The sequence below is a fragment of the Canis lupus genome, chromosome 33 (assembly GCF_011100685.1).
Source record: "Canis lupus familiaris isolate Mischka breed German Shepherd chromosome 33, alternate assembly UU_Cfam_GSD_1.0, whole genome shotgun sequence".
NCBI lineage: Eukaryota > Metazoa > Chordata > Mammalia > Carnivora > Canidae > Canis > Canis lupus.
The window spans coordinates 6,839,939-6,855,744 of NC_049254.1; the positions used below are offsets into that span (position 1 = coordinate 6,839,939).

At 40.6% G+C, this 15,806-nt stretch overlaps 2 protein-coding genes across 10 annotated transcripts in view; one reads left to right on the top strand and one right to left on the bottom strand.

The window, feature by feature from the left end:
- The first annotated feature begins 4,169 nt into the window (after positions 1-4,169).
- CMSS1 (cms1 ribosomal small subunit homolog) overlaps positions 4,170-15,806 on the top strand; it is a 378,726-nt gene continuing 367,089 nt past the window's right edge. For 2 of the 3 annotated variants that reach the window (XM_038582590.1, XM_038582591.1), the window contains exon 1: positions 4,170-4,394. In XM_038582590.1, the coding sequence (XP_038438518.1) occupies positions 4,331-4,394 (64 nt within the window). In that variant the 5' untranslated portion in view covers positions 4,170-4,330. The remainder of the gene's footprint in view (positions 4,395-15,806) is intronic. The other variant, XM_038582592.1, reaches the window with a different exon arrangement.
- The window catches only part of FILIP1L (filamin A interacting protein 1 like), a 298,240-nt gene continuing 293,687 nt past the window's right edge, over positions 11,254-15,806 (bottom strand). For all 7 annotated transcript variants that reach the window (XM_038582573.1, XM_038582572.1, XM_038582576.1 and 4 more), the window contains one exon: positions 11,254-15,367. In XM_038582573.1, the coding sequence (XP_038438501.1) occupies positions 15,176-15,367 (192 nt within the window). In that variant the 3' untranslated portion in view covers positions 11,254-15,175. The remainder of the gene's footprint in view (positions 15,368-15,806) is intronic.

Sequence of the window (15,806 nt, forward strand, 5' to 3'; positions counted from 1 at the left end):
GAGCAGAGCATGAGGTCCTAAAACTGCCCCATAAACACATGATCACTTGGGTGTATGATAGAGCTATTACTGCAGAAAGGAAAGACTGTTTAAAACGAATGGTGTTAGGACTACTGCTTATCCAACAGAAAAAGTTAAACTGGATTCAACCCTAACACCACATACATAAATCAAATCTAGATGAACTCATGGTTGTTTCTTTTTTTTTTTTTTTAAGATTTTATTTCTTTATTCATGAGACACACAGAAAGAGAGAGAAGCAGAGACACAGGCAGAGGGAGAGAAGCAGGCTCCATGCAGGAAGCCCAATGTGGGACTTGATCCCAGGACTCCAGGCTCACACCCTGGGCCGAAGGCAGGCGCTAAACTACTGAGCCACCCAGGGATCCTCTAGATGAACTCATGTTATAAAATAAATTCCAAGTGAACCCTTGGTTTCACATAGATGTGAAAGATGGTGGCATGGGGAAGGGAGAGAGGGTGTTTCAGTGGTTATTTACTGTGGACAAAATCACTACAAAGGTTCACTAGATGAATCAAAAAACACTAGCAGAAAGATATCATGGCAATCTACCAGATTCATTTCTCCTCTGTCATTTTTGACACTAAAATGTCATTTAATGTCAAAGATCCCCTAACTGGCAGTGCATTGGATCTCCAGAACATTCTTGAATTGGTTTCTCAAGTCCCTCCTCAGACTTAGTCAATCAGAACCTCTGGGAGGTTAGTACCCAGGAGTTTGCATTTTTAATAAATCTTTGCAGGAAATTCTACCACAGTCAGAATTGGGAACTACTATCCTAGATAATATTAGGTCTCAGAATTCATTGAGAAAATAGAAGCTACAAGACAGGAATGCCATCAAATCTCATTGTAATGAAGCAGTCCTGCTCCCATCAGATTGTATCTCCCCGTTGGCTCTGGATCTCCAACGGTTCCTCCCTGCGAGAACCTGACCCCTATAATTATCCTCTCTCTTCCTTCACTCTGAGCAGTACAACCCTTGTTTGGGGACCACTCTTCTTCCTTGAGTCCATGACATCACAGCTGCCTGGCTCTGCACCTTCCTTCTCTAGCCATTCTCCCCCCGGGCTCTTTGGTCTCTCCTCCTCCACCTGATATCTGAACAGTGGAGGTGCAGTGTCTTAGTCATTTCAGGCTGCCACACACATTACCATAGACTAGACAGCTTCAACAACAAAGAAGCTTATTTTTCACAGTTCAGGCGGCTGGAAGTAAAAATTCATGGTGCCGGCATGGTCAGGTTTTTGGTGAGGGCCCTCTTTCTGATTTAGAGGGAGTCGTCTTCTTGCTGGAGTTGGAAGAGAATGCAAGAATCATCTAGTTTATTCCCTTTCTGAGCAAAGTGAAGCCCAGTAAGGTTAAATGACTTGTCCAAACACGCCAATCAATATACATTGATGAGGTCAAGTTCAAGTACCACCTCCTTTATACAGGCTTCTCTGTGCACCCCACCGGGAAGTGAATGCTTCCTCTTCTAAACTCTCATAATACTCATTTAGATATCAAACACAAAGAGGAAACAGACAAAGATCTGTGTTCACCTGAGCTTCTCCATGGTAGATGACATGATCAAATACTGGGGTATGAAATTTTATGACTAGTTTATAAATTAAGATGCCAATTCACTGATCAACAGAACACTTAGATGTACAACTTAGGTTGGCTAGTCAAAATAATCTGGGGTCAATAAGCTTTCTTCTGTAAAGGACCTTCTGTAAAGGATTTTTGAGTGTCATAAATACATTAGGGACACTGGCTCTGTTGCATTTTTCTTTTCTTTCCTTTTTTTCTTCCTCCCTTTCTGGTCATTGATGTATTTAATCTTGTCATTCTTTAAGCAATGCATTGAAAATGTAAAAACTATCCTCTTCACTAGAACAAAATAGGTCATAGGCTGCATTTGGCTGAGGGGCCTTAGTTTGCTGACTTTTTCTGTCTCCAAAAAGAGAGCTGATTTGGGAAACAAACTTAACAAGTTGTTTAGTAAATAAAGCAATCAGAGTAAAGGAAGTTCAAATTCAGTCAGGCAGTCTATATATTATCAGTGTCTACATGTACTAGGTACTGTTTGTGGTCCTAGGGCCATGGCGGTGAATAGGAGAGACACAATTCTAATCCCCAAGGAGGTGACTGGGAAGTGGGTGCGTGATAAGAAAGGACTAAAGAATTTAAGAGGAGTGACATAATGATTCTGACTACTTGCTTTGTGGTAGCAAGACTGAGGGGGGGGGACAGGAGAAAATGCAAGAGAAAGCAGGTTAGAAGCCTATTACAGTGGCTCAGAGGAGAGATGACTACCCCAGACCAAGGTTGTGGTGGTGGAAGTAATGGGAAGGCTGGTTAAATGGTTACATTTGGGATATATTCTGGAGATTGATGCCTCCAAACTTACCAGTGAATCAGATGACAATGCAATCGGGAGGACGGTGCTGCCACTTAACTCAAGTAGAAGAGGCTAGAAGACAAAAGGGGTTGGGATCCAAGGCACAAGAGGAAGACTGATCCTGGGATAAGACCAGGGTCAGTGGGAAATTGAACTCACATGGGAAAGGCAGCAGAACCGTCTGGAAACTTGAGTGTCATTTAAGTTATTCAGTCATTAATTGGACTTCTTAGTGAGTTTTTAAATAGCACCTAATTTAACTCTACTGAAAATGACTTTTCTCTATAAGTGGATTTTCCCCTTATCTTTTAAATCCTGGAAATAAATATTATTAGATACCTTAAAAATTTATGTAACATGCCTATAAATTACAAAGCATAATAATTTAATGCACATCTATGAACTCTCCACTGTACAATGGGACATTTGCCAATAACTTACATTTACCTTTGTTCCTCTTAATCCCATCTGCTGGTTACTCCATACCCTAAATTTTGTGTTTACCACTCTCTTTCCTTAAAATCACTTATGTATTTTGGGGGCTAAACAAATGTGGTTTTCCCTGTATCTGAACTTTATAAAACGGCGACTGAAACTCGGCATTTTAAAACTCAACATTACGTTTCCAAAAGATATCCACGTCATTACGTGCGTTGATTCATTTCCTATGCTCACTTTTACGACTATATACCATAATGTAGCTGCCCATCTTCTTATAGAAACACATTTCGGTTGTTTCCACTTCTGTGCTAGGACCAGCAGTGCAGCTGTGACTATTGTAGCGTATTCACGAGTTTCCCAAGTGTGGATATTTAGACGTGGAGCTCGCTGGCTCGTAAGGCGCGCAGGTTGACTTCCACAAGGTGTCAAAACCGCTTTTCCAAGTGGTTGTCACCAATTTGCACTCGCACCAGTTGAAGGTGAGAGATTTCCTCTCTGGAACTTGGTGAGGTCGGACTCCCGTGATTTCGTCCGTCTACGGCAGCAAGACCGTATCTCGTCGCGGTCTCTGTTTTATACCCAGGTTCGTGGGGGGCAGAACATCATTTCACCTGCTCACCGGTCCTCGTCTCTCTTATCTAAGTCTCCTTCTCGATGGCCTGTCGCTCCCGTCTCTGCCACTTCACGCTGGAGCTGAGACAGGGAGTCCCGTGGGTCCCTTACCTGCAGATAAGCAGCAACGGACTCGCTTCTCCCGCTCCACAAGGCGCGGCGGCCTCGCAGCGGAGGAGGCCGTGAAGGGGTCCACGCCTCGCATCGCTCGGGCCCGCTAGTGTTCCCGGGTCGAGCCCTTCCGAACCAGTCAACGCTCTCTGGACCCACTCCGTGCGCACAGGGCAGCACACAACTCTGCGGCGAAAGCCCAACATTCACGGGCATCCAGTCCTGCGCGCGTCTCCCCGGGGCACACTCACGCTACACGAGTGTGGCGCGGACACGCCGACGACAACACACCCACGTGCTCCGGGCTGCTCCCGCCGCTCCGGGCCTTTCAAACCCAACAGAGAAAACTCATCTGAGCATCATGTTTCACACTTTCGTCAATAGCTTTTCGCCAAAAAAAAAAAAAAAAAAAAAAGAAAAGAAAAACTATACAAAACGTTTTAAAAGAGGTTATTTAAAGACCCTCTTTGGGGCTTCTGCATTTTCTCGTCTTTATGCTTTTGTGAGGATTTATTTGGAGTTACCAGACCTAGCGGGCTCGTCAGCGTTTGTGTGGAAACTGCGACGAGACGGGGCTCCGTGGCTGAGGAGGCGGGGCGCAGGCGTGACGTCATCGCCGCGGGGCGGAGGCGACCGAGCCCGTGTGGCGGCTCCGCGTGCTGGCGGCCAGCTCCGGCCTCCCGGCTTGGAGGCAGCGGGGGTCCTGCCACACCGGCCGCTTTCCCGGAGTGGTCCGTTCCCATCTGGCCCCTCCCGGAGATGGCAGACGATCTTGGAGACGAGTGGTGGGAGAAGCAGCCTGCGGGAGCAGCCAGCAGCCCAGGTACCCCCTGTGCCCCCGCGGCCGCGGGGCGCCCCCGACCTCCCCCCCGCCCCCGCTCCCCGCAGCCTCGGGCCGTCGCGGCGTGTGTCCCCGCGGGCTGTGCCCAGCTGGACGGGGACGGCAGCGGCGCGGAGCAGGCGGCGCCAGAGCCTCGCTGCTGCGTGAAACGCCGTGACATTACCTCGGATCTGCCTGCCTGTCAGGAAGGACTCTTTCCTAAGCTTCTCCTTTTTACGTATTTCTTGATAGATAAGGGATTTTTCGTGAATGCAGAGAGTTTGGGCGTAGTGCTTGAGGGTGACCCCTGGATTAGGTGCATCTGCTCCTGTTCAGATCAGGACCCTGGCCCTCTGATACTGCTTCGGCTCCTTATCCTCAGCGCTCACTTAAGGATAATGCCAGTTTCTTAAGATTAAACAATATAAATGATGCTCTTTGGCACAGTGTTTGGTACATAATATGTGCGAGGTAAATACAAGCTGCGGTTTTTCTTGCTATCATCCTCTCCTGTTTTGTGGACTATAAAAAGCCTAAAGGACGGGTTTTTTTTTTTTTAAGTTTTTTTTTAAGCTTTTATTTATTTATTCATAAGAGACATAGACAGAGAGGCAGAGGCACAGGCAGAGGGAGAAACAGGCTCCATGCGGGGAGCCCCACGTGGGACTCGATCCCGGGTCTCCAGGATCAGGCCCTGGGCTGAGAGCAGGCACCAAACCGCTGGGCCCCCCCGGGCTGCCCCTAACGGACGTTTGGAGAGAGATCATCCTTTTGAACTCAACCGTTTTATAAACGAGAAACATGAGACCTAAATATATCCGGTAACTTGACAAGTTCACGTGGCTAGTGGGTGTCAGAAACAAGACTAGAATTTAAGTTAGTTAACACAACTGAAACACCTCACTGCCAGCGCAGTGGGTATTTCATTCCAAGTAGGTGGTATTAAGTATTAACTCCTCAGCACAGGCTGGCTTTGAACCTTTCAAGTTCCACGAGGCTTAATATACGGTTATGTTCTTTAGTTCTTCAAATTCTACTCCTCTTCTATACCAGATTCCAAGACTTTTTTTAGGATAAAACCAAAGTCTGACCCATGTCATATAGTCCACTGGGCACTGCACGTGACTGACACTTGATGCATACTTGCTGCAAACATTAATTTTGAAATAAGTGTTGTGAAGTATCCAATAAGCTGCAGAATTCTACAGTATTGTTTCTGGAAGGGTAGCCTTCAGGTACAAACTGAGCAGATGTCATTTTTTAAAAGGTAGCCTGTGTAATACTTCCTCCCTTAGCCTTCCTGACTCTTTTGCTATTTTGTTTTTAGGAAATCTCTTTCTGTGCTCGAAGGCACAAATGTTTTTCTTTGCAGGCTATAGTGTTCCAAGTTTACTTTAATAACCCTTACCCCCCCCCCCCCCCCCGCAACTCTGGTATTTAAAGCAATATTTTCTGGTGTGTTTAAATATAGAAGTCATTTTAGAAACAATTGAATTATTTTTAAGTGGTGAAGGGGATCTTATTTCTTGGATCTAGCCCTGGCCCTTTCCTCCTACCAGCCGTATGTCTCTCAATTTAGTCACCCTTTAGAAGGAAAGAAATTATTATGTATTGTCTATTATGTGGCAGATAGTTTCATGAATACAAATTCACTTAATTTAAATAATGTTTAAAAGATAAGTATTACTTTCATTTTTATAGATAAGAAATCGAAAAGTTCAGTAATGTTCTCAAAAACACACAGCAAGGGGACACACCTGGGTGGCTCAGCCCCTTAAGCATCTGCCTTCAGCTCAGGTCATGATCCCAGGGTCCTAGGATTGAGCCCGAGGCCCTGGGATCAAGCCCCGCTTCAGGCCCTATGCCCAGCACTGACCCTACTTCTCCCTCTCCTTCTGCCTGCCGCTCCCCTGGCTTGCGCTCACCCACGGGCATGCTCGCTCTCTCTCTCTCTCTCTGTCAAATAAATTAATAAATAAAATCAAAGAAAAGAAAAAAGAAAAGAAAAGAAAGAAGAGAAAGGAAAGAAAGAGAAAGAAGAAAAAGAAAAAGAAAGAAAAGAAAAGAAAAGAAAAGAAAAGAAAAGAAAGAAAGAAAGAAAGAAAGAAAGAAAGAAAGAAAGAAAGAAAGAAAGAAAGAAAAGAAAGAAAGAAAGAAAATAACACAATAAGGAAGAGATCTAGGAAGAGGTTACACAGGTGTGCCTGAGTTTCAAAGTCACATCGTATTGTATCCACTATTACAATGTGGCTTTGCTGGGCCTCAGCATAAAATGAAGGGTCCTTAGAGATAATTTTTTTTAAGGGTTTTAACCAACCAACAGTTCTAAATTCTAAACATTGGATCTACAGCCTCCATGATGTAAGCTACCAGGATTCCCATCAAGGTAGTATGTTAAAGTCTCCTTACTTCTTAGATTCCTTCTAGCTGTAAGAGTAACATTTGAAAATTGCTGACTTTAAATGTATCAGGGGCATTTGCTTTGTTAACTGCTTTTAAGTATAGTGAGCTTATGTTTCCTGAGATATGCTTATTTGTTGGTGATGTGCCTAAATAATCTGTGTAGTATTTCTAATTCAGAAGAAATCACAACTGAACCAGTTGAGATTTCCTGATTCTACCTATGTTAATGGGGGAAATAGCAGCCTAAAAAGTGTGAACTATATTTTATTTTGAAGGTCAAGGGAGAAATAGTGCTTTAAATCAGAGAAAGGAAAGATAGTTCTAATGATGCCTTTTTTTCTGTTGTGTGCTATCCTACTTGATCATAAAAATAAACATCTTTCCTTACTATCTGTTTTCCACTCACACTTCTGGTAGCAAGAAGTATTTAGTCATTTATTCAATAATCTACAACAAAGGCTTAACATTCATGGTCATGAATTCTTATGCTTGTTTTCTAAGAGTAAAGTATACAAATTATATAGATTCCCAAACACCAGCACACACTATGTATAACATCTGTCTAACATATCCAGTTATCTACTTATTGTCTAAGGAAATGTACCATTTTTGCTGGTCTCATGTCTTAGATGTGGTAAGTAACTCGGAGACTCTTACTAAAACTCCAGATCTACATATGACTCTTTTTTGCATACATCTTATGGCTATTCAGGACTTACACTCTTGTGCTAGAATCCTGCATTTTATTGGAGCCCAGCATGGGACTTGGCACCTGGTGTTTGGAAGATATTAGCTGAATAAATGCATGCTTGTGTGCCAGGTGCTTCAGAGTTCTTGATGATCATGTATATAGTTAGACATATAATTTCTCACCCAATTAAATACTTTTAAGAATGAAAGGCCATGCTGTTAGAATTTTGCTGGGACTGTCCTAGTCTACCTGGGATGTCACCCTATTGACATAATTGTTGGTGATTGTAGTCATGGCCCAGGATAAGACAACTGAGAGTTGTCTCTGCTGAAGAGTGTGCAGCTAGTGTGCTCAGGCAACAGAGCCTAGGGGTCATTTTACTTATTTCCTTATTCCCTGCCTACCTTAAGAAATTATTTGAAGTGACTTATAGTAAACAAGATATTCATTAGAATCATAATTGGAAAACATTAATGCTAAAGTGAACAGATAACAATGCGTAGGGTTTCATGTAGTTGGCCAAACTGGGCACTTTCTCAGTGTGAAGCTAAAATCTGCAGTTGGAGTTGGTCACTTGATCATTCACTTACTGAAGGGGGTATTGATTGTCCTCCCTTTTTATTCCAATAATATGCCTATTAAGTTACAAGTCAGGTGTCCAGTAGGTAGTGAGATATATGAATCTGGAGCTCCAGGGTTGGGTCAAGGCTACAGATAAGAGATTTAGGAATGACTGGCATATATATAGCTTACTTATGTTATTTTTTTAGAGATTTTATTTATTTATTTATTTATTTATTTATTTATTTATTTATTTATTTATTTATTTATTTATTGTGGGAGGGAGTGCAGAGGGAGAGAATCTCAGGCGGAGTCCCCACTGATCACAGATGCTGGTGAGGCTTGATCTCATGACCCTCAGATCATGACCTGATCCGAAATGAAGAGTTGGACTCTCAACCAACTGAGCTACCCAGGCACCCCTATAGCTTACTTTTAAAGAGGATGTTTTAGCAATCTGTCAAATTCTCAACCCCTATTTTTTTTGAGAAGATTTTTCATGTGCTTCCCTAACTCATTCTGAATCTTTGATTCCATCTCTTAGCAAGCATCTAACTAGAAAACTGAAGTGTGAACACACTTCTATGTACAGTACAGGGAGAGTGTAGATAATAATACTAACTTGCATTTGTTGAGTGGTTGTTATGTGCCAGATACTATTTCGATTGCTTTATATGTACTAACTCAATTAATCTTCACAAGTACACCATAGCATAATTAGTATTATCCCCATTTTACAGGTGAGGAAATTGAGGCACTAAGTGTGTGATTTGCCTGATGTTATCTAGTTGGCAATTGGGGAGGCTATGATTCACAGGCAGGCAATCTGAAACCAGTCTGTACACTTAAATTTCTCAGAGATAATTATTCTGATTATCAGTGGTAAAAATCCTATTTCTAAAATAACAATCCTTTCTTAATTAAAAGAGGCTGATAGTTTATAAACTCTTTTGTTTAACACATCATTGTTATCAAAGTGTGTCTGTTCACTCTTAACTCTCCCAGAGTTTATTCTTCTAAAGAACATTAATTACTCAGAGATCAAATAAGCAGGTTGTATCATTGGGCTTGGATAGTAGAGTTATCCACATGTCTGAACTGTCAGGTATCAGCCAGGACTCTCAACACCTGGCTGTCTTCTTGAAGTCTTGTATTTACTGGGAATGTCAAATGCAAATGTAAGCCAACTACTGAATTAGTTGCTTTTTCTTTAGACTTCTATCTCAGTAAATTAAATTACCACCTACCCAATTTCACAAATAAAGGCCTAGGAATATCCTGTTTTATTCATTTATTTTTTTCTTTCACCCCTCCTATCAGATCTATCAAGTCTTGTCTTTAGCTCTAAGACATCCTGAATGGTTTTTTCCCATCTCTTTCCTCTGTTAACTCCATCAAAGTGCATGTTATCATCCTCATTTGCCTTAACTACTGCAGTGAACTCCTAATAGGGCTTCCAGTTTCTGTCTTGTCCCTCTTGAGACTGTTCTGCAATTAGCAGCCAGAGTGATCAGATCTCATTCCTGCCTAAGCCCTCCAGTGGCTTCCGTCTGACACACATAATACAACCTGGGGTACCTATCATAATTAATATCTGCCACCTCTTCTCCTACTTACTCCCCTCTAGCTTATGTTCTTTCACCCACACTGGCCTTTATTTTGTGCCTCAACAGGCCAAGTTCATTCTGTCTTAGCCCTTTGCAATAGCTATTCCTTTGTCTTTCTGGGCTCTCCTGTATTTCAAATGGCTAGCCTTCTCTTAGAACTTTAAGACCTGGGGATCCCTTGGGTAGCTCAGTGGTTTAGCTCCACCTTCAGCCTGGGGCCTGATCCAGGGATTGAGTTCTGGCATCGGGCTCTGTGCAGGGAGCCTGCTTCTCCCTCTGCCTGTGTCTCTGCCTCTCTCTTTCTCTCTGTCTCTCTGTCTCTCATGAATAAATAAATAAGATCTTAAAAAAAAAAAGAAAAAAATTAAGACCTCAGTTCAGACATCACCAAAAGAGAAGCATTTCCTGGTCAGCCAGTCCAGAGTAGCTGTCTAGCTGCTCTGTTACATTCTCACATTATGGTAATTCTCAGCAGAGCACTGTCACCAACTTTTACTGTTAAATGATTACATTTTCTAATAGATTACATTTCTTTGTTAAATTATCACATTCTGGTATGATCCCCTACATTAGAATGTAAGCTCCTGTGAGCAGGGATTTGTTTGTTTTTCTTTGCTGTATTCTCAGTGCCTAGAGTAGTACCTGGGTCCTTAGCAGGCACTCATTAGGAATTTGTTCATTAAGTAATTGATCATTAATGTTTCATAGCCACATCTTGAAGATCTCAGCATAAGAGTTTCACATCTAAAGAAATTGAGTTTATTGGAAGATTTGCAAAATCTTGCTCAGGCTCTTGAAAGATTTAACAGGTGCTGCTTCTCTCTTTCTGAAAATAACGTTGAAAATCCTTGTATAACTGTGTCTACTAACCTTTTATTCTAAGTGTATTTGAATTTAGTTTTATAAATTTTGTTTTGAAAGGGAAAAACGGACTATTGCTTTATAATGAGCTGATAATTCCTAGTGGTGACAGCTTTTGTTACCTAAACTCAATGTGATTATTCATTTTGTTTGAGATTGTTGAAATGAGCATTTAAATTTTGTTGTTGTTATATTATAATTGGATAGCATCTCCTTCAAATCACATTGCTTTATCTATGCTTACTGCTCCTTGAAATTATGAAGCAGGGGAACACCTTGGATCTTTTAAGCTTGAATACTTCAAGTGTTTGGTTTATTCCCTCTTTCTTTTCACACCAGAGTTAGGCCTTTATAGTATTAATTTTACCTATAAGCAGCCATGTGTAGTAGATGTTGTAAAACTTTGCCGCTACGTATAGAATTCAGACTTGGACTATTTTGATAACACACAACAGAGAATGAACTTTGAAATCATTTATTGAATTCTCCTGTTTGGCCCTATTTTAGACACTGTGGTGGAATTAAAGGATGTTTACATATGCTTACATTGTGGAATTTATACATCAGTGTGATTCAACTGAAATGCAAGTAATATTTTAAGACAGATGTTCAAGGGCAAAAAGCAGGGACAGGATAAATTTTAAAAGGTGAGAAGAAGGAAAGAAGAAAGAGGGCATGCTACATCAGAAGTCCGTGTTCTGTACTTGAAGACTGTGTAACAAATGGATCCACAGAGACCTTCATGGGCTACTTTTACTTTATTGTATGCAATTTCCATGGTTCTTACAAGTGATTTAACAAGTGGTTCTTGACAACAATTGTAAGCATTTCAAGGTACAAATTTGTACATCTTTCTCCAACTAGGTGCATAGTAGTTCTGCTTGATTTTGTTAAATGTCTATGAATCTCTTGAAAAATACCAGGAATTTGGAAGACCTAGAAATACTTCCATTTCTCCTCTCAGATTCAGCAACAACACATTACATTTTTTTGTGGTACAAGTCCTTTGACCTGTTCTTACCTGATGTTCTTTAGTTGAACCCTTTCCTACAATAAAACAATTTGAAATATAGTTTCCCTATTTTCATCAGCTTTCAAAGAATTCTTAGTTCTTAAATTACTAGTATTTTTTTTAGTTAGTTGATTAAACTCTTAAGCTCTTGTTTCTGAATTCCTTGCTAGTGTAATTCACACTAGACCAGAGATCAGAAACTTTCTTTGTAAAAAGCCAGATAGTAAATATTTTAGGCTTTGCTGTCCAGTCACTGTCACAACTACTCAATTCTGACATTGTAGCATAAAAGCAATCATGTGTAACAATCATATGTAAACAAATAAGTGTGGCCATGTTCCAATTAAACTATCTGTGGACAATAAAAATTGAATTTCATGTAATTTTCACATTTTGTAAAATATTCATTGACTTTTTTCCTGCTATTTAAAAATGTAAATAATTGTTAACATAGGACATACAAAAACAGTGAGCTGATTTGACCTGCAGGCTGCAGTTTGCATACCCCTGTCCCAGATTCAGTGTCAGAACCTGAGTTGTATGTCACATGTCCTCTAGAACAGGAATTTGAAACATATCCCAGAGGGAATTGCATTTTACATCAAATACTCCATTACTTAGTCCATCACTATCAGTCATACGTTGGATCATTACATTACTGTTAAAAATCAGATACCTTATTCCGAATAGTTAAAAGGAGATTAGTTCAGAAATCACTGAAGCTAAATAAATGAAGGGCTGAGGAAAACCTCCAGCATAAAACTATCAGGTTTTTAAAATTCTTGTTACAACTTGGATTTGTTTTTATTCACTTGGATATTTATCTGCTTTCTTCTAAAAACTTAATAAAGTTAAGTCTAGAATTAGGATAGCTTATTTTATTTTTACTGTTTTACAGAGGGGCCACATTTCTGCAAAAATAGATTATGCTCAGGAGACAGGGTTCTTTGTATTTCAGTTGTGTTATAGATCAAATACCATTTTGTTGAACTCCAAATAGTATTCCCAGTTGTAAGCTGTTTATGCGTTTTTATTGTGTTACATATTGCTTTAAAATAAGCATGGGTTTTGGTTGGTAATCCTCTTGTTAAAATAGACTTTGTTATTTCAAAGACTTTTGTCTTACTGGGATTAGAACTGTTACCATTTAAATATGGGTTTTTGCTGCTTGCCATAGAAATGTCACTATTTGGGATGCCTGGGTGGCTCAGTGGTTGAGCGTCTGCCTTTGGCCCGGGGCATGATCCCGGAGCCCCGGGATGGAGTCCCACATCAGGCTCCCTACATGGAGCATGCTTTTCCCTCTGCCTACATCTCTGCCTTTCTCTGTGAGTCTCTCATGAATAAATAAATAAAATCTTTTAAAAAAAGTGTCACTATTTGTCGACTCTTTTTTAGTACTTTGTACAATATCTTGTCCCTCTTTTCTTGCTTCTCTTGAGCTTATGCCAGCTTGGCATGAAAATGTCCTTTAAGGAGTCTCCTAACTTAGGAGAAAACAATTTAAAAATATCCAACATACATCATATTTTGTGCTCTTCTTTAAGGTAAAAATGTTCCCAGTGTTTTGTTTTTTTCTGGGAGTATTTTATGCTTGTTTTTCCCATTTTCAGTCTGTTTGGTTTCCTCTATAGGAGGTCCAATGTTTTTTTCTTTCCATTAGCATAATTATCAGTCTTAAATGTCAATCACATGACAACTGCTTTTCCTCAGCCTGTCATATACCACTGCCATCTCTCAGTACATTTTCTCACTTATGTCTTGATTGAACGGCCCTTCTCTCCATCATTCTTTCATCCTCTGTTCCTTTAATATTACCTGCATATTGCAGGCCCAACACTAAGCACCCTGCACATTTTCCCACCACACTGTCCACTGTCCACCTGTTACTACCCTGCATTTCCTTCTGAACTGTTTCTCTTGTATGTTTGCATCAGAGCTTTGTCACCTTCTTTTGTAGTTCACTTCCTGCTACTATTCTCTTACTGCTTTTCAACTTAGACTTTTCCATTTCAGGCTTTTAATTCACCTGACCTCCCCCAGCTTCTTCCTCTGCCACTTGCCTGTTGGGACTGCTGCACATCATCCCTCTCTTTGGCTTGCATAGCTTAATGCTACCCAGACTTCCATCTCCTTCTCTTCCTCCTTGGAGTTGATCCAGAGGTACTTGTACAATGACAAGCACACTGAAGCAGGCTTGGTTGGATGAGCAAAGGATGGCAGTGGTATATGACAGGCTGAGGCTCCATCCTACTACTCTGCTGGCTCCATCCCAGGATCACTGGCTTTAAAGCAATGTCCTTTTGGAATTTCTCCCAGGATCCAGTCTCCAGTTCTTAATGCAGGATCATAGAGAACCTTGAATCATGCTCTTCATAGAATTTTTTTTTTTTCTGACTGAAACTTTGTACAACATAACTGTCAAAAATTGCTGTCGTATAACATTATTGTGTTGCTCTATCCACACTGGATTAGACGTACCTTTCTCTTTATTCAATGTGAGAGTTTTAAGTGTGATGGAAAGAATTACTTGAGCTTACTACTGCTAGAGGATTGAGTCCGCCTAATAGATGACTGGTTGGATTCATTCATGGGTTATCAGAACCTGAAGAACTATTTCAGTTCTCCGGTTTTACATATAAGAGACTCAAGGCCCAGACTGATGAATGCCAAACTTATTGTCAAATGAGTAAAAAGCTAGGATTGGAATTTGAGTCTTTTGCTGAATCAACTGTGTTTTTCTATAGCACTGATTCAAAGAAGTGATGTGATTAAAGAATGTCTGATGAAATGATAAGTTGTCTTTTTTTTTTTAAAACACCTAGGACAGTGATTCTCATCTCCCAAAAAGATCTCAGTATTAGTGACCTTTGACTCTTAAGTGTCCTGATTGCTTTAGAAAGCACAAATCTAAAATGGTTTTCCTAGTAAGCCTACCAATGTGATTCCATGGCCTGGCATATATAGGAAGGGCAACTTACTAGAAGTGAGACAGAGGACTAATTGCCAGCACTTAAGTGTGCATATTACACCAGTGATTATCAAGTCCTTCACATAAAGAATGTGTTCACCTTTTACTCATTTTTGTTGTTCCTTTCTTTGTTCTTTGTTGTTCCTTACCACTTTTTTTCCTTCTTCTGGTTGTAAAGAAATCATAGTTTTAGACCTTAAAGTAAAATTTCAATTGTCCTGCCATTTTGATGGAAATAATCTGATTTTCTTGAAGCAGATTAGGAATTCTTGGTAGCATATCTTCTTAGCAAATTATGATTCAGTAAAGTTCTGTGAAATGAAAGAGTTACTTCTGAGTTCACCAGAAAACTTTTGAATTGTTCTCATGAATTCAGTCCTATCCCATGCCAATGGTCCAGCTTTGGGCTGGCTTGTAAGTACAATGAGGAATTAGAAGGATTTGGGCTTGTTTGTGTGTATATGCACATACACCCATATAAGTAACAATTGTAGGTGTGCCGCTCTTTCAGGATACTATTCCCCAGGTCCAGCAACCTGTGAATGAATTACTTGTCATTTTGCTGCTTTACCATTTCTTGGAGAGAGATGACCTTTCCTCTTTGGCCTTCATAGTGGTAATTTTAGCTTTCCAGATACTTCTGTAGGTGAATGTGTCCAGACAGTGCGTTGGCATGACTTACCTTTTCCCTCCCATGTGGACAAAAGTGTTAGAGGTGACAGTCCTTATGATGTGTAGCTTCCCACACCCAGTGTGGTGATTGGATTTATCCATAGGCCCCAGGGGAGCTTTAGGGGAAAGCTTAGTGTTGCCTGTAGATTTTGGTTTAGGGATCCGTGTTGGGATTCTCTGCTTGCATACCTCCTTGATCTTGAATTAAACAGAAGAACAAAAGGTAGTTAATGGCACAGTTTGTGGAGAAGCAGATATTGTTCAGCTTGGAGAATTCAGCTTCTTTGAAAGCACTAGGCTCTGGGGATACATCAGTTAAAGGCTGTCAAGTTGAAGAAAAAAATTTAGTAAAGTAATTCTCCCAATATATGTTGAGTGTGTACTGTGTGCAAGGCTCTCAACAGTTGATAATACTAAATACAGTATTGTTTCTTGGCAATCATGGTATAGTGGGAGATAAGCAAGAGTAGTGTCCCAAATTAATCTCAAAGAGTCATGAAATTGTCAAGGAAAGGTTAATTTCAACTGTGGGGTCTAAGAGAGCTTCATGAAGAAAGTAGTATTTGACTTGGGCCTCTAAAGACTTTTAGGATTTTTAGTAGCAGGAATGGGAGGGCATTCTGGTGTAAAGGAATAC